Here is a 22139-nt window from a genome sequence, read left to right on the forward strand (position 1 = left end):
ACTACACTAAAGCATTTGACTGTGTGCATCACAATAATACGTGTGGCAAGTCCTTAAGGAGAGATGGGAGGACCAGATCATCTCACTTGTCTCCTGAAGAACCTGGCCAAGAAGCAACAGTTAGAACCAAAAATGGATTAACTGATTGGTTTAAGACTGGAAAAGGAGTAGGACAATGCTATATATCATCACCTTATTTATTTAACTTATATGCAGAGTACCTCATGTGAAATGCCAGGCTAGATGAATCAAAACCCAGAACTGAGGTGCCATAAGAAATATCAACAATCTCAGACATGCACACATGATACCATTCTGATGGCAGAAAATGAACAGGAATTAAGAAGCCTCTTGATGAAGGTGAAAATGGAGAGTGTCAAAGCTGGCTTAAAGTTTATATAAGATTAAAAAAAAAAAAGCTAAGCTCTTGGCAACTGATCCCATCATTTCCTGACAAATGGAGAAGAAATGGAAGCACTGTCAGATTTTATATTTGTGGGCACAAAGATCACTGCATGACTGTAGCCATGAAATTAAAAGACATGACCCTTGCAAAGAAATCCAAGCCAAAAAAAAAAAGGAAGAAAGAAAAATTAAAAAAAAGCTATGGCAAATCTGTACAGAATACTAAAAAGCAGAGACATCACATTGCCAACAAAATCCACATAGGCAAGGCTATGATTTTTTTTTCCAATAGCAACATATGGCTATGAGAGTTAGAGTGACTATAAGGGAAGCAGAGCACCAGAGAATTGATGCTTTCAAATTGTGGTACTGGAAAAGACTTTTGGAGTCTCTTGGACAGCAAGGAGGTCAAACCAGTCAATACTCATAGAAATTAATCCAGGCTATCCACTGGAATGTCAAATACTGAAGCTGAAGCTTAAATACTTTGATCACATAATGAGAGGACCCTGATGTTAGGAAAGAATGAAGGCAAAAGGAAAAGGGGACAGCAGAGGATGAGATGAATAGAAAGTATCATGGAAACAACAAACATGAACTTAGACAGACTTCAAGAGATAATGTAGGATAGGAGGGCTGTGTGTGTTACGCTCCTTTGGGTCATGAAGAGTCAGACGTTATTAAACAACTGAAAAAACAATAAGAAGCCAATGTTGACTTGCATCTATTCCCAGTAGATCTTTAAAGGCATGCAATTGAACTCTGCTCACCAGACAGTTTTTTTTTTAACTTTTGGCAGAATAAAATATTCAGGACTTTTCTAAATAAAAGAGCTTGCTCAGTAAAGGGAAAAATCATTAGTTAATAAATAAATAGGCAGATGAATGAATGAATGAATGATGAAAAGTAGACTCTCCTTGATTTGTGAGCTATGAAATACAGGGCTACTTTTATTAGAGGTAAAAGAGGAAAAGTTATGAATAGAAGAAATATGACATGTACGGTCATTTGAAATGCAGGGAACTCACTGATATGTTCCAGTATGTGGTAAGGCAACCTATAGTAAAAGAGACTTCAAAAAAAACCCAAACTGATATTTAGTTGAGAACAAAGGAAAACAATCTATAGAAACCCCAATGCCTACAAGAAAAACTAATAAAGGCAGAGCCTCAAATTACCCAGAAAACTTATGAGTTTTAAATGCACAGAGTCAAATTTTCAAAAATATTTTTATGAAAAATTCTTAAAATCTAATAGAATGAGATTTATAGTGCCTGGACCACATCATAGTTGATGGAAAGAGCATCTGATGGCTTTAGACAGAGATTAAGAGACTGTTGTTTTATGCATTTAATTTTGTCTGTGAAGTTACTTTCAAATAAAAAGTCAGTATTATTCTTTCACTGATTCTGGCAATGTTAAACCTCCAGCATGTGGAATTTTATTAGTATTTCAAGCTTAGGTACTCAAGCTTGGCCTTACCTTCTTCTCCACTTCCTCACTGTACCTTATTTTATTAGATTTAGAAGTTGCATACTTTAAATATGTACATATATACATACATACGTATACATACATACATACATATATACATACATACATATATATACATACATATATATACATATATATATATATATATACACATATATATACATATATATATGATTTCCTTGGGAACCATTGCATCTCATCTATTACTACAGGCTTAAAGGGCAGCAAAGTGTCTTTACAGAGTGTCTCAGTAATAACATTATTGTAAAAAGCAAGCCAGATGTGGTTAATTTTTCCCTCAGATGTAACACTGACAAGTTTTCAAAGTAGTAACAAAAACAACAATAGCATTTATAGAGCACTTTAAGGTTTTCAAAGCATTTTTAAAGTATCTTATTTTATCTTCCCAACAATCCTGGGAGGTAGGTGCTATTATTATCAGCCTTTTACAGATAAGGAAACTGAAACAGATAAAAATTACATAAGTAACTTGCCCGGGGTCACACAGTAAGGGTCTGAGACTAGACCTGAACTCAGTTCTCCTCTACATTACTACACCACTGAGTGAGCTGCCTATGTATGGGTAACTATCCAGTTAATAATAAGCGGCATGAATATAACAGTTCAAAGTTTGCAAAGCACTTTCAAATGCTGTCTCACTGAGCCTCACAACAACCCTCTGAGGTACCAGAGACTATTAGCCCCATTTTACAGATGAGGAAACTGAATCTCAGACATTAAATGACTTACTAAATGATCATACAGCTGTTATGTACTATTAAGGTCAATGGATACTAAAGATTTTGAAATTATATGAGACAACCTATATGTCTTGATTGAAATGAGGTAAAGAATATCCAGGAAAATAAAAGTGGGAACGATTTTTTTTAAATCTAGTCTGTCTTTGCCTGGTAGTTCTAACTTCGTGGTACTTCTCAGAAACCCCTACCCCAGGGCTGGGATGGATGGAGTGGGGAAGAGGGATGTTAAACTTGTTATTAATGTAATATGAATCAGACATATCTTAGTGCCTGAGCCCAGACAGGATAGAGCCCTAGCCTAACTGGGTTGGTATAAGAACAATTTCATATTATTGCTTGCTAAAAATAAACAGCAAAAACTGCATTGGGAGAGAGGGTCAGAAAGAAAATATACAAGTCATTCAGATTTACTTCAGTCTTAATTAATCTTACAGAAGCTACTTTAAACAATCTATTCTACTTCTGTTGTGGTATTTTCCCTGTTCCCAAAATCTCTTTGACTTGAAATAAATGGACCAGGGTATTTTCTGATTTTAAATTCCTTTTCTCAGAAAAAAAGAATTTTCGTTATGTAGACTTGTTAGGAAGTTCAAAGTGCTGCTAGTCACAAGGCCCTGCTTTGCTCCCCATGAATAAGACCCCGCTGGCATCACCCTTCATAGTCTTCACAGTTATCACTTCACAGTCTAGGTGGATTTCTGCCCTCCTGGAGGAATTCTAGGAAATTACATGTTCTTTATTGAGTCATTCTACTTTCCTCTGGGGGAGGGGGGCCGATAATTACCCAAAAAGGAGTTCATTTAAGGATTCGAACAAAAGTATTGTGGGCAGCTAGGTGGCACAGTGTATCCACTGTGAGTTCAAATCTGGCCTCAGATACTTACTAGCTGTGTGATCCTGGTCTAGTCATTTAACCCTGTTTGCCTCAGTTTCTTCATCTGTAAAATGAGCTAGAGAAGGAAATTACAAACCACTCCAGTATCTTTGCTGAGAAAACCCTAAATGGGGTCATGAAGAGTCAGACACAGCTGAAACAACTGAACAACAAATCAGCAAAGGTATTAAAAAGTATTCTGTGCCACCACTAGAGTGACATGAGAGCCAAAGCACACGCCTTTATGCAATACTTCTTTTCTCTCATCCATTCTATCTCTAGCAATTTTTTAGAGGATATGACTACATATATAAAAAGGACCGCTTCAATTTAAATCTATGGGTTCCTTGGGTCCATGATTTTTTAAAAATATGTTTATAACTGAATTTCAATATAATTGCTTCCCTTTGTCATTTCATGTTATGTGCCTTAAACATTATTCTGAGGTGTCCCTAGGCTTCACAGACTGCTAAAGGGGGCCATGACAATAAGAAAGGGATAACAGCCTTCTATTTAAAGTAAGTGTATATGACTGCCACCTACAACAATTCTGTGTTACTATCTACATGTTTTGGAAATCTGTTCTTATTTTTTTAAAAAAAGGCAAGGGGAAATAAAGTATTATGTAAATATAGTTTTGACAAAATAAAATTCAGATGTAGTGCCCCTAGTGAAAAATACCAAGTAGGTCATGTTCATTCCTAAATTGAACAAACATCTCCTTAGCGTACTTGATTTTACATTGCAAAACACTTCTGACTGGCAATGCTTTCAACAACCACCCAGTGAAATTTGTTAAAAAGCCAACACTGACATAAAAATCACTTACTATAATGTGCTGATAGGGATCTATGCAGGACATTTTGGTTTTGGTTACAGCCAAGTCTTCTCTCACTTCTAAGTTCCTTCTCAGGACTTTAGCTTCTTTGAATCCTGCAAAACAAACAATCACCATTAGAAGAGAGATCAGAAGATTGGAGATTTAGAGCTGCTAAGGATTTTAGAGACCATCTACTCCAACCTACACATTTTATAGTTGAGGAAACTGAGGTTCAAGGCCAAGTAACAATAACAATAACAGTAATATCTAACATTTATATAGTGCTTACTATGTGCCAAGCATTGTGCTAAGTGCTTTATGGTTATCAGCTAATTTGATCTTCACGATCTTGGAAGATAGGTGCTATTATTATCCCCATTTTACAGATGAGGAAATTAAGGATGAAAAAGGTTAAAGGATTTACTCGGTCACAAAGCTTCACAAACTATCAAGCGGTACAATTTACATAGCACTTTGTAGTTTGTGAAATATTTTACAAATATTATCTCAAGATCCTTACAACAACCCCTTGAGGTAGGTGCTATAATTATCTCTATCTTACAGGTGAAGAAAGTGAGGCAAGCAGCTGAAGAGACTTGCCCAGGGTCACACAGCTAATAAATGTCTGAAGAGGGATTTCACTTCAGGTCTTCCTGACTCCAAGTCCTGACTCTATCCATTGTACCATCAAGTGTTGTAATAATAATAATAATAAGATGTGTGCATATATAAGAATAATAAATAATAAAAACAATATGTATGTGTATACATACACACACACACACACACACACACACACACGAGAGACAGGGAAAGAGAACCTTCAGATTTGTAAAACACTTCACATACATTAATTAAATCTTTTGATTCTTATAAGAACCCTTTGAGATAGGTGTCCTAGATGTTATGCCTTATCTACAGATAAGAAAACTGAAACTCAAAGAGGTTAAAGTTCAAATAGCTAATTAGTGCCTAAGACAGTATAGGGACCCTGGTGTTCCTGACTCTAAATCAGACACTCTATCCTTTTGGCAATCTGGTGAAGCTTATGGACCTTGTCTCAGGAAAAAAAAAAAAGGGGAGGGAGTTAACAATTGGGAAGAATTCTAGAGGGGCTGCTAGGTGGCATAGTGGATAAAGCTATATCCTTGGAGTCAGGAGGACCTGAGTTCAAATCTGACCTCAGACACTTAACACTTACTAGCTGTGTGACCTTGGGCAAGTCATTTAACCCCAAATGCCTCACCAAAAAAGAAAACAATTCTAAATTTCATTTAATGGTTACTGAAAAGAAAAATACAATTTGTTTTCTCTTCTAGAAAATTTACAGACCCCCTGAAATCTATCTGTGGACCTCAGGTTAAGAACCCCTCTACTATGGCATACATAAGTAGTCATATCATTTGAGAAGGATAAAAGGCTTCTCAGAGTATGTGGCCCCTGAATGATCCTTGAAGATTCAAAGAAGAAGAAGTAAGGAAAGAGTGTATCCCAGAAAGGCAGACAGACTATATAAAGACACCCAGGTGGGAGATGGAATAGTGACTTGAGGTAAGAGTAAGTATGATAATTTGATTATAATACATGAAAGGGAGTAACATGAAAGAAAAGGAAGCTGGAAACCAAATGTGAGAGGCTTTGAGAGCTAAGCTGAGAAGAATATATTTTGGTTTAGATACAAATAGGGAATCACTAAAGAATTTTGAGCAGGGGAGCAGCATGATCAGATCTGTGCTTTAGGAAGATTATTTTGGCAATTGTGTGAAGAATATATAAGAAAAGAGACAGACTGAAATCCAGGGAGGCAAAAATCAAAGGACTGAAAAATGGAAAAGAAATTAGCCCTGTTCTGTTTGGCCCAGCTGGCAGAACTAGGGAGCAATAGGTGAAAGTGGCAGAGAGATAGATTTAGGTTTGATGGAAGGGAAAAAATTCCTAATAATTACCTACCAAAAAGCAAAATGGGCAATGGTAGAAGCCTTAAAACAAAGGCTGGATGACCTAAGTACAATGATTCAGCAGTGTGCTAGTATAGGTATAACAACTAGCTCTTCAAAAAAAAAATAACCAGGACACACTTAAATTTAGCCTGCATTCTTAACATTTTCTCTGTCATTTTCTTGAGTCTAAACAATGAACAAATTAATAAATCAAACCCTGATTTCTAATGTTTGCTGACTCCCAAGATGTAAATGTTCATGCCAAAAATTTCAATCAGCTCTCAGTGAGCGCATTAGTGCTGGTTCCTGGACACCTCTGGACATGGGTAACTTTCTTGTTTGGACGTGGGTTAGAGTAAAGGACCTCTAACAAGTTGTTTCCAACTATGAAATTCTGTGTTAGTAACAATGCCAAAACCAAGTCACTTCTGTAAGAAGCTGTGGTCAATTTTACCCTAAAAGGGAAGTTTTCCCTATGATGTTATCAGCGAATCTTGCCAACTACACTCACTAAACAGCTTTGATATCACAATACCTATGAGCCTATGATCCGTATCCAGTACTGGAAAAGAGCCTAGCATTCTATTCCTGAAAAGAGAGCTGTACATAATAAAGATCTTCAGTTTCATCAGTCACCCTCTATTTCTGTTCTAATGTAGGTATGTAAATTCCCATTTTATTTGATGCTTTTAAAGTTCAGAATAAAAATAAAATAAAAAAAAAGAAATCTATCCCTCAGTGAAGATATGTTAGATGGGGTGGTATTCTTTTGAACATCAGACAATGGTAACAGAATTAGCATGTAATGTTGCTGAAAACAGATTCATGACAAGAAGAGGTACTAACTGACATCCTGCATCATTCATTCACTCTTCACAAGCAAAACATATTTTTTTTCTTATATGGCATCCTTTAATGCACAACTAAAGATGGAAGGATGATAGCCTGATGCTTCCCATTCTGAGGACCTATTCCAAGAAATTTACACTTGACAAGGAATAGGATGAAGGGGCAATGAATAAACAGGAGTGCGTGGCATAAGTAACTGTTTCCTCTTCTCCGTATGCCCTTCTTTCTATTCATCCTTATTGATTAAAACAGAGAAAGTGCTCACAACTGATAATTCCTTAGTAGAAATGCTAGAAACAGTAGCTAGAAATGCCAGCTTTAGAAATAAGACAAGAAAAAGAAACTGAAGGAATAAAAATAGGCAATTATGAAACAAAATTATCAGTCTTTGCAGATGATACAATGCTATACTTAGAGAACCCTAGAGAATCAAGTAAAAAGCTAGTTGAAACAATTAACAACTTCCCCAAAGTTGCAAGATATAAAATAAACCCACATAAATCATCAGCATATCTATATATTACCAACAAAGTCCAGCAGCAAGATAGAAATCCTGCTTAAAATAACTTCATACCACATAAAACACTTGGGAATCTACCTACCAAGATAAACCCAGAGATACAATTATAAACCACTTTTCACACAAAAAAAGACAGAATTAAACAGCTGGAGAAATAGTAATTGCTCATAGGTAGGCCTAGTCACAATAAAAGTGACAATCCTATGTAAGTTAATGTATTTATGCAGTGCCATACCCATCAAACTACCAAATAATTATTTTATAGAGCTATAAAAAATAAAACACTATTCAGCTGGAAGAACAAAAAGTTCAAGTGTATCAAGAGAATCAATTTTTTTTAAGTGGCCTAGGAAGGTGGCCTAGAATTTCCAGATTCCAAAGCAGTAAACATGAAAAGAATCTAGTACTGGCTAAGAAATAGAGTGGGCTGTAAGAAAGGATGAGCAGGGTGCTTTCAGAAAAACCTAGGAAGATTTACGTGAACTCATGCAAAGTGAAGCATATACAGTAACAACGGTATTGTAAGGATGATCAATTGTGAGAGACTTAACTTCTCTGATCAAGATGATGATCCAAGAGAATTCAAAAAAACTCAGTGAAAAATGTCACCTACCTCCAGAGAGAGAACTGATGAACTCTGAATGCAGATTGAAGCATACTGTCTTTAACTTTATTTATCTTTTATTTTTGTCTCTGTTTTCTTTCACAACTTGGCAAATATGGAAATACATTTTGCATGACTTCACATTATAGAGTCATTATCAAATTCTTTGCCTTTTCAAGGAGAGAGGAGGGGCAATAGGAAGGGAGAACTTGGAACTCATTTTTTAAATGACTGCTTAAAAGTTTATATTTAATTGGAAAATATTTAATGATAATTTATATGTGTGTGTGTGTATATATATATATATATATATATATATTTTTTTTTTTAAATAGCATTTGAGGAACCAGAGCTAAGCATATGCAGACCTCAGTATAGAACTACCCATCTTTGGTTCTGGTGCCAAGGGAAGGGATGAACTATAATTAGGAGTTGGGGGAACGAAGCTGTGAAATGGGAAGGCCACATAACCCTAATTGCCAATAACCCTAATAATGAAACTAGTTTCACAGAAACAGCTCACAGAAGTCAAGCCAGCACATATTCTAAACTGACATTTAGAACAACGTAGTACTGACTAGGCTGACGAGTCCAAGCGCTAGACAGCTGGATGAAGCATCTTTGTGGCAGAGCTCTGCAGCTTTGGAGATTCTGGATACCTGAGTGATTTTCCTGTATGCCCCTTAAATCCCTGGTAAGAAAAGAATGCTCGTAGAAAATAGAAGAATGACTGGAGAACCTAACCATCTACATGGAATTTCTCTTCCATTTGGACTCTGCACTGGCCAGCCTCCAAGACAATGACAAATATCTTTGGCAAGCATGCATTTCCCTGTTTTATGTCTAAGTTGATATTAATAATCAGAGTCAAATATGAACAAAGTCATCTTTGTTGTTGGCTCTACTGAGGAATCTTGTATGATTCTAACAAACGCACCTTGTTGAATTTTAATAAAGGGAAAATCTGGATGAGTTAACATCTTTTCACAAACATGAAAGACAAGCCTAAGGTTTGGTTTTCTATGAAATTAGTTAATCTAATAAATAAGATAATACCTTATTTCTTATCTGGCTGCAGTACTTTGGGACTTCTCTAATTGACTTCTCCACCATGAGACAAGTACCTTCTCCTTCCTCTCCCCTCTTTAGCTTCCTTTTATGTGTTGTCTTCCTCCATTAGATTGTAAGCTCTTTAAGGGCAGGGACTGTGTTTTTTCATATTTTTATCCCCAGTGTTTAGTAAAGTGCCTGGCACATAGTAAGCACTTAATAAATGTTTATTGACTGATTGATTAATAAAGTATAAATACTATCATTAGGATTTCTCCAAAAGTTAGTCCTGTCACACTTATCTTTTTAACATCTCTCTTACAACTCCCCCTTTGCTCATCTGACTCTGCTACCAACCTGATGCAGTCACTTATTACATCTGGTCTATTACAATGGCCTGTTGGTCTCCCTACCTCTAGTCTCTCCTCACTCCAGCCTATCTTCAACTCAGTTGTCAAACTCATCTGAAAGCACAGGTCTGCCCATATCACTCCTCCTTCCTTCAACAAACTCCAGTGGTTCTCTATTAGATCTAGGAAAAAGTGTAAAATCCTGTTTGGCTTTTCAAGCCCTTTATAATCTGGTTCCTTTTGTCTTTCTAGTAAACCTTACTCTCCTCCAATTACCCTGCAATCCAATGACACTTGGCTTCCTTACTGTTCTGGCACAAGACACTCCATCTCCTGACTTTCAGCAGTCTCCCATGGCTGAAACTCTCTGCTTCCTTGATTTCCCTGGATTCCTTCAAGTGTCATCTAAACTCCTGCCCCTTGCAAGAATTTGTTCCCAGTCTCCCTTAAACTCACTGCCTTCCCTCTGAGATTATCTCCAGTTTAATTTACCTAGATCCTGTTTGCACATACACATAAAGTATAGGGATTGTTTGTTTGGTTTTTACCTTTACATCACAGAATGTACATAGCACAGTGCCTGGTACATAACAGGCATTTAATAAACATTGGTTGACTTAACTTGCCGTGACCTGATCTGACTTTTCCCAAGGGCAGGAAGAAACCATGTTATGGTTCCCAATAGAATGAGCCCTCATTTTTGCCTTTCTGCCCTCAACATTCAGTACAGTGTTTCATCTAGTAGAAATATTAATTTTTAATTGAATAGTAATAATATGTATTATGCTGGTAGTGTGATATTATATGTATGAATACTTTTTATTTCTATGAAGTCAGTGCTACTGAGTCAGCATCAGTATAATACGCAAATTAAGGTTTATTCCAAGAACAGTAACAGATTTATACTGATCTATCCTTGTTTCCTTGTGACAAGCAACAAGAATCTTCAAGATGGCTGGCCAGGATGGGGAGTTCAATCTGTTTCCATGTAACAGATGGAAGTTAACTGATACATTTATGAATTCAACACCTCACTTTTTTCCCAGAATCAATCTTAGGGTCATAGGAAGAAGCACGCTGAATATTTATCAGTCCATATAACCCAAATTAATCTTGTGTTCTAAGTTTGAATATTTTTTGTGACTTTAATTAGTTTCCTTTTTTTTGGAACACCCAAGGGTACCTGATAATATATTGGCTCAGAAATTTTCTTTCCAAATTCAAACAAAAGACAGAGATTGTCAAGAATCCTCCCATATATAGTATTCCTTTCTCCATAAATTCAGGATCCATGCATCCGTCAATCAGTAAGCTTTTATTAAGTGCCTACTATGACTAAGCACCATACTAAACACTGAGGATAGGAAGAAAAGCAGAAGACAAGAGACGACATAAAAACAGCTACATATTTGGGGAAGCTTCTATACCAGATAGATGTGCTGCAAATAGTTTGAGACCAAAACTTAACACTAAAATAACAAAAAGCTTAAGAATGCATCATTGTTATTTCCTTTGGACTTTATGATATCTTGATATTTAAATTAAATGTAGATATAACAAGTTATTTTTCTATAAGATCATTTATACACCACTAAATTTGAGGGTGATAGTCACTTTTCTTTCATCTGACATTATAAAATATGCCTATTTATGATATTTATAAAAAATCACTGGAAAATGAACACTGCTAATTTTCCTAAATTTTCAAGATTCTATCATTTATTTGCACAGGCTGGTTCCCTTGGGAGACATGGTAACTCTTTTAAGCTACTGAGCTAAAAGAGTGACCCACAGCTCTAGGCAACTAAGTATAATAATAAAAACGACATTCATTTATTATTTTAAGATTATAAGGGAGTTTACATACATTCTCTTAACTCTTTGAGGAAGATACTATATTAAATCTCCATTTAGCAGATGAGGAAATTAAAACTCGGAGAGATTTAGCAACTTACCAGCAGTCACACAGCTACTAAATGTCAAAAGCAGATTCAAATCCAGGAATCTCTTAACCACGTCTCTTATTTTTTTGGTTACACTACACTGTCTCTATGCTGTCACTTCAATAGGGTTGTTATCTCACAAAGTGACTCATGTACAAAGAGAATCTTATTGAATATTTATTATAATAGATGAGATTACACAGCTGTGATTAAAGAGTGACTTTGGAGTTCCATTCATATGGTTAAATTCATTGACTAAAATTATAGAGAAAAGTACTTTAAAACAGTTCCTGAGTAATACTTGTTAAACCTCATCACAAAAATTACAGTTATAAAGAAAATACTTGTATAACTAAAAGGAAAAGATAAATCTAAGCTCTGGTTAATTATTTTGAGGAGAAAATAGGTTTTAAAGATGATTTAGTTCAATTCTCTTCCATGCCATAGTCAATAGGGCAAATTTTTATTAGAATCAACAAGATGAACAGTACTATGGAATCTATGATGATGTCATTTCACACATTAAAACACTCACATTATGAAATTTATTTTTTTAAGTCAGGTCTAAAGTTCATATATTTTCAGAATGTTAGATGTGGTAGTCTTCAAATATTTTCAAATAGGTTCTTAAAGTGTTGACTAAAACCTTACTTTAAAATATAAATACCATATATATATATGTCTTCTCACAAATATTTATTTCATCTGCATATTGTTTAACTATTAGATGTAGTGGGGAAGGTCTGCTTCATTTCTTTAAATTTTTACAGCCCCATATCTAAGATGGAATATGGATTATCAGGTATTTTGTTTTGATTTAAAGCCCTGCATAACACCATACTGACAAGTAGTGTGGTGGACTGCTAAATAGTTTCTACTATTAAAAAAGACTGCTCTAGAACATCAGCAACAAAAGTCTATTCATCCAATGGGGCACAGAAATGTCCTCTCTGGTGCTGAAGAAGGAACTTCTCTTTCTACTCCTTTTAAAGTTAAGGGGGAAAGACTTTTCTCACAATTTGAGGTATCCAAAAATGAAATGGGTGGAGTGAATTTTCTATCATTGGAGGTATATAAAGTCTGCCTGTCTATTATGTGTATTCACAAGGTCATAGATTTTGAGATAGAAGAGACTTTTAGGTCATTTTGTTAAATTGTCTCATTTTGTCTTTGAGGAAACTGAGGCCTAGAAAGACTAAGTGACTTGCCCGTGCTAACACAGGTAATAAATGGTAGAATTAGTATTTGAACCCAGGTGCTATGACTCCAAATTCAGCAGTTGTTCTGCTGTACCGCACTACTGTAAAGACTCAGTGCATTAAAGGTTTAGACTTGATGGTTCCTTCTGACTCTAAAATTCTGAAATTATAAGGCAAACTATAATAGGGAGTTTGATAGAGCTGACCCATTAATGCACCTATTTTGTACAAATATTACATATGAACAATGAAATGGGTCCTAAACTGAAAAGGAGAAGAACAGGCTGGACCACTTTTTATAAATCATGAAGTGCTTTTAATGACCCTCTGCCTCTCCTTAAAATAAAGACCCAGCTTTTCAGGATTATTATTCTTTCAGGGGTACTGTGTGGTTATTTGTCATGGAATACCATAGCTTCTGAAGTCATGCAAAAGCTCAGAGCCACTCAGAGTGCCATACAGAATTCTGTGGGTGGTGTGCATGTGTAGGTTGCAATGTATTCCCAACAGACTTATGCAGGTAAAATAGTATAAAGATGTCATTAGAGAAAGGAATGACTCCCCAAAAGGAGGTGAACCAATCACATAGCAAAAGAGGTGCATAAGATGGACAGCCTATCTATTCCAGTGGTACCTGCATAATGTCAAGAGATCCTGAGAAAGGTTCTTACCACACTGGGTGAACCTCATTGTGAACACAGGCAAGAAGGGCACAAGATGATAAGGCATGGATAAACTATGATTTGCACCATTGAAGAGAATATTCAAATCACTGAGAGTATAGATATAACCAAGAGCAGAAGTACAAACTGAAGAATTATTTCATTTTTCCAAAGCCCATTTTTGTGTCCAATATTTTGGAAGAGGGAAACCTTCGATGAAAATGAACCTCTATACAGGTGGCTCAGGAAATAGTGCTCTGGACCTGGAGGCAGAAAGATCTGAGTTCAAATCTGGCCTCAGACACTTACTAGGTGTGTGATCCTGGCAAGTCACTGAACCCCTGTTTTCCTCAGGTTCCTCATCTGTAAAATGGGGCTAATGATAGCACCTAGGTCCCAGAGTTGTGATAAGGAGCAAATGAGATAATACTTGTAAAGATTCTGAAAACATTAAGGTACTATATAAATGCTAGTTATCAAAAAGATCTAGGAGACAATAATGGAGGTGAGCAAATAGTATGACGACTCCATCTGGTATGACAAGTCCTACCAGATCCCTTGTCAAATCTTTCAACATCCATGTGTGTTTTTGGCTCATTTCACATACTAGACAAAAGTAAAACTCAGGCAGCAATCCCATCCATGTAAGAATCTTTTACTGAACCTGGCTAGTTACCAGGTTTCTTTGTTCCCAATGAATAAATCAACCATTCCAAAAAGGTTTTTTTTTTGTCTTCCAGTTGTACTATATAATAATTTCCTTTTTTTTCCTTAGAGCTACAAACTAAATGCTCACAAGCGGTCCAAAATATTTGTAAGTATTAAGTCCAAAATGTAATAAAAGAATATTGCTTACTAAGTAATTCAATTAAACTTTTATGATATAAATCTTGTTACTAAAAGCTACTAGCCAACTTTGGAAAACAGATGTAAATAGAAATTAGAAATGACTGAAAGAAATGAATGGAAAAGAATGGAAGGTTTCTAGAAAGGAAAAAAATGTTTCCTGATATCACCTAATTCAAAAGCACATCATGATTTTTTTAAGGCCCTGCAACATTAGCCTTCTTGCTGTTGCTCACATGTAACACTCTATCTCCCAACTCTGTACCTTTCCATTAGATGTTCCCCATTCCCAGAATGCTCTTTTACCTCACCTCCACCTACTTACTGACTTCTTTTAAGACTGAACTCAAATCCTGTCTTCCATAGGAGACTCTTCTCTCTTCCCTCTCTCACTCTCACTGCTAGTGCCTTCCCTCTGAGGTTTTTTCGTTGTTGTTCATTCAATCCAGTTATCCCTAACTCTTTGTGACCCCATTGGGGGTTTTCTTGGCAAAGATATTGGAGTGATTCAGCCATTTCCTCCTCCAACCCATTTTACAAATAAGGAAACTGAGGCAAACAGGGTCAAATGACTTGCCCAAGGTCACACAGCTAGCAAGTTTCTGAGGATATATTTGAACTGTTTTTCCCCGAATTCCAGGTGCAGAGCTTTATCCACCGTGCCTAAACTATAAAATGTGTAGCAACACATAATATTTCTGCCTCCCCAATTACACTGTAAGTTTTAGAAGAGCAGGATTTCCTTGTATTTCTTCCATCTCTCTCCAAATCATTTCATACATTATTTTTTACACAATGAGCATTCATTTTAATTAACTTCTTATATGAAAATGAGGTTCACAATCATAACAAGCTGATAACACAACTGAGTCAATAGAGGTATCAAGGATCTTTCTTTGTGACCTCCAGCTTGATAGCTATTATTTTTAGTGAAATGGAGAGAGAAAGCAAGGTATACATTGTGCACATAGCGGGGGAAAATAGTTGTAAAATAAATTACACACACTGCAATCAGTGAGATGCAGTAATGCAGAGCAGAAATAGCACTGAATATAGATTTTGGTAAAACCTGGGTTTGAATCCCTGCTCTGACACTTCACACCTGTGTGTATGGATTACATGGACAGCCACAGAGATCCCTTCCAGCTCCCAAATTCTGTGATCCTGTGGCACTTGGTAAGCCACTGACCCTCATAGTCCCAATTTCCTCAGTAAAATGGAGGTGGTTATAAATGTACCACATACGTGAGAATACTATTCCTAGGAAAATTCTTCATAAACTTTACAGCACTATAGAAAGGGTTGTCATTTGATATTCACTGAGTACCTACTAGGTGCAAGGTACCAGGGGAGAAACAACAGATAGGCTCTTTGACCTGATGGAGCTTTTTTTATATAGAATTATATACTCTTGCTTTCTTTCCTAATTATTTCATTGGTACTTTCCAAAGACATCATCTCATTTCCTTGGAAATACTGGTGGAAGGCAATTAATACATGATTGCTAAATGAACGGTGAGTAGAAACACAGAAAATTAGATCTGGAAAGTGCTTTAGAAATTGCTAACCCGAAATTCTGTTTACAGATAAAGAAACTGTGGCCCAGAAAGGTAAAGTCAGTCAGTCAATCCAGTCAATGTCAAAAAGCATCTGTTAAGGGCCTGGCCCTATATGAAGAATTGAGAATACAAAAAGAGTCAAAAGACTAGTCCCTGCCCTCAAGGAGCTCACAATCTAGTGAAGTGACTTGTCAAAGGTCCCACTGTTATTTACTAGCATGTTTGAAACCAGAGTGGAGGTCTCCTGACTGCTAGATGAATTTCTTTCCAGTATACCATGCAGGCTCATTATATTCTTTTCCCCTCTGTCTATTTGCAACAAATGACTATTCTGACTTTATCATGAAATGAAAGCCTTTCAGAGCTTTAAGGGACCTGAGGTCCAGGAATAAGCTCTGAACTTAGAATTACAGGACCTGAGTTCAAATTTGGTTCTGCAATTTACAATTTGCATGTCCATGGGCAAGTTGTTTAATATGTGTGGGCCTCAATTTTCTCATTTGTAAAATGAGGAGGGTGAGACTATGTAACTTCTAACATCCCTTGTAGCTCTAAATCTATGACATTATAATCTAGTTTATGCTAGTCCAAATTCCCTCCTTCCCCTCATTTTACTAATGAAAAAAACGAATGGTGAGAGAGGTCAGATAGTACGCCCATAGCCACATAGCTTATCCTCTTCTCTTAACTCTCAGCCCCCTGTTTTTTCCTCTATTACACTTCACATAATGGCCCTCAAATAGATTTTTTTCATGCATTTTCAGCTTATCACTGAGGCTGAACAACAAAGGCAAGTTATTTACTTACAAATATTTCACTGATTATCTAGGGATGTTTCCTCCGCACAGGCCAATAAATGGAATCAAGTCATTGGCTACCAGGGTTAATTGTTCTAATTACCTTTAATTTAAGTTCTAGAATAATCATTTCCTTCTGTCTACCTTTAAGTGGTACACTAATTGTCTTGTGTTACCATGCCATTAGTGTCCCTGGACCCTACTTCACTCTACTGCTTACAATGGGGCAATCTGTGAGATAGACCTTTTGAAAAAATATATCTAACACATGAACCAAAATGATCTGAGACCCTTGGGTTGGTTATTTTTTTAATGAAATAAAGTTTTGCAGTTTCACAAATAGTTGACTCTTCTCTTTCCTATCTCCTGGCCTGAAATTCCACCAATAACCTCCTTGTGTAATATTTGTGAACTATAGTGGTTGAGATGGGAGGAGGGGAAGAGTGCTCCATTCTTTAATTACTGCCTTTCTCTCTCACATACTCAAGATTTTTGAGGTAATGGGTTAAGTGAAGGCCTCCAGAAAAGTCAGCCAGCCAAGGCTTTGAAAATGTCCCAAATGGCTTCATGGAAGTCCTGTAATTTTTATAAAAAGTTATCTCCACTCTGGCCCAGGGTTATCAGGCATCATTTTAACTGCTATAACTCTTTGTGTATCAGAATAGGTGTCTGTTGTTCACAAACAGAAGGGGAAAGTGAAACTACACCAAAAAAAAAAAAGAGTAATGTGAATGGTTTGTGGGAACCCTCAACAATGACAAAATTTTGGAGTAACACTGAATTCAGTTTTTGTATTCTGAGTGATTTAAATTATGAAAGAGCTCAGGAATTTAGATTTGGTATTCTCTGTTTACAGATTGGGAGAAATTACAAGGAACTGTGGTTTTGGCCATCAGAACTATCATATAACTCATGTTATGAATTGGATATTGAAGACTTGGTCTTGGTCCCAGGTGTCAGGCTTAGGAGCAATGGATAAAAGTTGCAAAGAAGCATATTCAGGTTTGGCAGAATGAAAGACCTTCTAACCATTACAGCTTTTCAAAAGAAGAATAGACTCTCTTGAGAGGTGGCTCATTCCTCTTTACTAGAGGTGGGGGAGGTGAGTTGGGGAGGAAGGGAAGGTTGAGGAGGGGGTGCTTAAAGCAAAGCCTGATCAATCTCAGGTATGCTATTGAGTACATTTGGAAAGGAAGACGTGGGTATGGGTTCAACTAGGTGGCCACTGAGGTCCCTTCCAATTGAAAGTCTATGATTCTGTGATTCTTTTGAAGGAATTTCAAGAAAGAAGATCTTGAAAGGGCAGAGTATGACTTTAAGAGTCAAATGATGAAAGGTATCTTTAAATCTGGTGTTAAGTACCTGTACTCATGTTTCCTGCCTAAGCCTTTTCTCTTCTTAGCTTCTTTATTTTGTTAAAATTATCACTGTACTCCTAGCCACTCAAGTTCACAACCAAGGAGTCATCCTCAAGTCTTCCCTGTCCCCCAGCCCCCAACATCCATGCAGTTGTCAAGTCACATCAGCTCTACTTCCTAACATCTCCCATATCCATACCCTTCTTCCCGTTCACATGACTATCACCCTGGTAGCCCAAACTCTCCTCACCTTCCCCTTGGACTATAACTTAATTCATCTTTCTGCCTCAAGTTTCTCCCCTCTCCAATCTATCCTAATGCTGCTTCCAAAGCAATATTCCTATAGCTTATGAAGCTATAGTCTACCTCATTGCTTCTGGAATAAGATACAAACTCTTTTTTTTTCCATTTTGGAATTTAAAGCCCTTCACCATCCAGCATAGGAGATAGCCAACCAACCTTGCAGTCAGGTACACTTAAGTTATGTCCTGTCCATGACACATACTGGTTGTGTGACCCTCAGCAAATCATTGAACCTCTCAAAATTCTAAGGAAGTCTCCCTGACTATGAGTTGCATAGAAAGTCCTGAACTGCATTGATTGAGGGACTTTCCTCATCTGTTAGTTCCCTATAGCAATGAAATTAAAAATCCAGTATGTATCAGTTCCCCATCCCTCTCCTACAATCCATTTATTAAGCTCCTTCTACTAGCAGGCATTTTGCTAAACACTGGGGATGCACAGACAAAAAAGAAACAATCCCTTCAAAAGTTTATTCTTTCTAGGTCTTTTTATGCATAAATTGGCCTTCACAATTGCTGCTTTTTATTGCATGCAATTTCTCATCTCTACACCATTACATAAACTGCTCCCCCATCCCTGTGCTTAATAAATACAAAATAAATTAAATTGAAACTCCCAAAGGCAGAAATGCCTATTTGTTGTTCCTATGTCATAGGGAACTCAATTCTCCCATGCTTTGGTAAACATACTGAAAGGGTTTCTCTCAATGAGTACGTGCTACTTCAACCTTAGCTCCACAGACTGGTGAATCTGAAGATATTAATAACACCTCTGAAGTATTTTCGAACTGTGTTCTCAAAACATTGCATTAAACCACATCATTATCATTGCTTTTATTTGGTGTCATTTCATAAGAATAATAGTGTCATGGGAAAAATATCTCCTCTTTGAGTTCATATGGTAGGTTACTGCTGCTGAAATAAATCAACCACAGCACAGAAATTACACAGCTAAAAACCTGGGTTTTATTATGCTTAAGCACAGGTTCAGAATTTAAAAAAAATAATAACCCTAGACTAAGATTGGAGTTTCTTTCTTTATAGATAAAATTATATCAGAGGAACCAAAAAAAATTTTAACATATAATTATCTTTATACCCTTAAGCTATAAAAGCCACAAAGGCCTAGTCAAATAGATTCATTACATCATGTTTCCTTTGACTTCACGAAACATAAAGAAACTTAGTTAAACAGAATCATAATTTCATACACCCCCTAAGGAAACAAACCTAGTTAAATAGAGCATATAAGATAAACTAAATCAAATTACAGATTAAACCACATTTAGAGGGTTCACAATGGGCTGATTGGGAAGGGAGATTTACATGCCTACAGTCTGCTTCAGGTGAACCTTCCTCAAATAAAATATTTGGCGGGGGGAGGGGAATGTAAAGATACCGGATTTCCTTTTTCCTCTCGTTTGGTTTCATATCTCAGAAATGTCAAAAATCTTCCCTTAATATTTCCGTTCTATGACTCAAGGTTTTTTTTTTTAGCCAGGTGAGGTTAATATTAACGGAAAATAGGCTTCAGTTTACCAAAATGTTCCAGGTAGAATAGCATAACAAAATATAATAAAAGGAAAATGAAAGATTGTAATCACAATAGTCACAATAATAGTGATAGCTAACATTTATATAGCACTTGAGATGTGCCAGACACTGTGCTAAGCACTTTTATCTCATTTGATCATAACAACCTTGGGTGGTAGGTATTATTATTATCCCCAATTTACAGATAAGGAAACTGAGGCAAACAAAAGTTTAAGTGACTTGCCCAAGGTTCACATAGCTAGTAAGTGTCTGACGCTAGATTTTAAATCAGGTCTGCCTGACTCCACACCCAGAAATCTATCTACTGTTCCACCTAGCTGCCCCCTTTGTGTGTGTGTGTGGTGTGTGTGTGTGTTCTTTCTTAAAAAAAAAAAAGATAACAAAGTCTGTATTTCACAATTATGTAATAGCAGTTCTCTTGAGGGAGAAGAATAAAGTGAGGGTGCATATATCCTGCACAATGATCCCAGGGCAGAAGACCATCCTTGAGCAAAGATATTTAGTAATTCCTTTGTTGTTTGCATTTGTGACAGAGGCCTCACAGGGTACAGTGGAAAAGAATGCTGGTATTTGAAGTCAAAGATCTGAATTTAAATCTCCGCTTTCCTATTCCCAACTTGACTGACCTTGGGCCAATCATTTGATCTCCATCTGGAAAATGAAGAGGTCTGTCCTGTATGGCTTCTAAGGTCCCTTGTGGCTTCAAAACTATGACCTTAAGACAACATCAATAATAAAAATGAAAGTCCTCTCATGGGAAGAATACCTCCAAAGTCAGCCTAAAAGAATTGGGACTTTTTAGATCTGGGGCCAAGAAATATGACAGATAGTAAAATAGTCATCCTCTTAACAGTATATGGAAAATTGTTATTCCAAGGAAGATAACCAGCTGTTCAGCATAACCATTAGGAAATTTTTAAGAGGAATATTTTTAAGGGTTTTTACATATGACATGTATAAAATCTGCATTATATAAAAGAAAGAACACCCACAAATAGTGGAGGGTACTAAATTCTGGAATGGATTCCCCAGTGAAGTGGTAGAATCCTTGCTACAAAGGATCTTTAAACACAAAAACAGTCATCAGCCATTCATAATCTTGTCTGGAGGGAGAAGTATTCTGAGTACTAAAAATGTATGCTTGTTTTTTAAGAGTAACAATTTTTATAATATCATTCATACATTTTCCTTCTCCATTGATCTTCCAATAGATTCACACTTTAGATCTCCTCAGCTATTTCATCATTTATGAATTATTCTCTACTAATACATGTAGAGTTTGGGGTCCTCTGCACTCTTGCTCAACTTCTCCTCTAAACTACAGTGGATACTTCCCTATTCTCCACCTACCCAAACTCTATCCACTCTTTCACTCACCCTTATCCAGTATCTTCCATAAAATCTTTTCGATGAACTCCCAACCTTAGAAAACCTTAGTGTTAGACTCCTTCTGAATTCTGCCAGCATTTGTCTGTACCATTCACCTGGTGCTTAATCATATACTGCTTAGAAAATCTCTTTAATCATTAAAAACTACAATTTGAATCTTATATTCACTCAACAAGCACTTTATTAATTACCCGTTATTTAATGAGCTATATTTATTTTTTCAAGTCTCTGTTTCTTATCTCTCCAACTTCAATATTTCAGTGGATCTATGATTCCACTGAAGTGGGCTCTATATTCAGTGATGACAACCCATCCACATTTTCTCATTTTATATGACTCTTGTTTATGTCTTCCTAAAACTCCTCCACAGGTTGGGCACCCTCTGCACTAATAACTCATGGACAACCAATGCACTCCATTGGTATCCATGAAATGCCAAGAGAACTAGAGAAAGGTCCTGAGCAATTTGGGCAGACAGTGATAACAAAAGGACATGGGTCATACAGGATAGGCTAGAATGATTTGGTTGAGATCTCCCTCAGAGAAAGGAATACTACATTGATGAGATCACAGACTAATGGGAAGCGTGGAAGCATAGTTGTCTCTCAAAACTCCAGATATATGTAAAAAACATCTACCCTTCAGGAGTGATCTCAGGTTAGCTTCCTCTCTTCTCAAAATGGACGTCCAATGCCTTGACAGAGGCTATTAACAGAGGTATAACTTGCTGGTTCTACTTCATTTCTATAACACTTGACAATGCTATAATACAGCCAATAGAACATGTTGGCCATACATCACTCTCTCCACATAATGGATCCATCTTAAGTAATAAAATGTCTACTCTCTCCAACAGAAATACT

The 22139-nt window shown here is 36.5% G+C and overlaps 1 protein-coding gene across 1 annotated transcript in view; it reads right to left on the minus strand.

The window, feature by feature from the left end:
• Window positions 1-22139, minus strand: part of PLA2G4A (phospholipase A2 group IVA) — a 182586-nt gene that overhangs the window by 142052 nt on the left and 18395 nt on the right. Inside the window, exon 2 of the mRNA XM_020984421.2 lies at window positions 4364-4467. Within this exon, the coding sequence (XP_020840080.1) occupies window positions 4364-4396 (33 nt within the window). The 5' untranslated portion in view covers window positions 4397-4467. The remainder of the gene's footprint in view (window positions 1-4363; window positions 4468-22139) is intronic.

The sequence above is a fragment of the Phascolarctos cinereus genome, unplaced genomic scaffold (genome assembly GCF_003287225.1).
Source record: "Phascolarctos cinereus isolate Bilbo 61053 unplaced genomic scaffold, phaCin_HiC Scaffold_5;HRSCAF=322, whole genome shotgun sequence".
Taxonomy (NCBI): Eukaryota; Metazoa; Chordata; class Mammalia; order Diprotodontia; family Phascolarctidae; genus Phascolarctos; species Phascolarctos cinereus.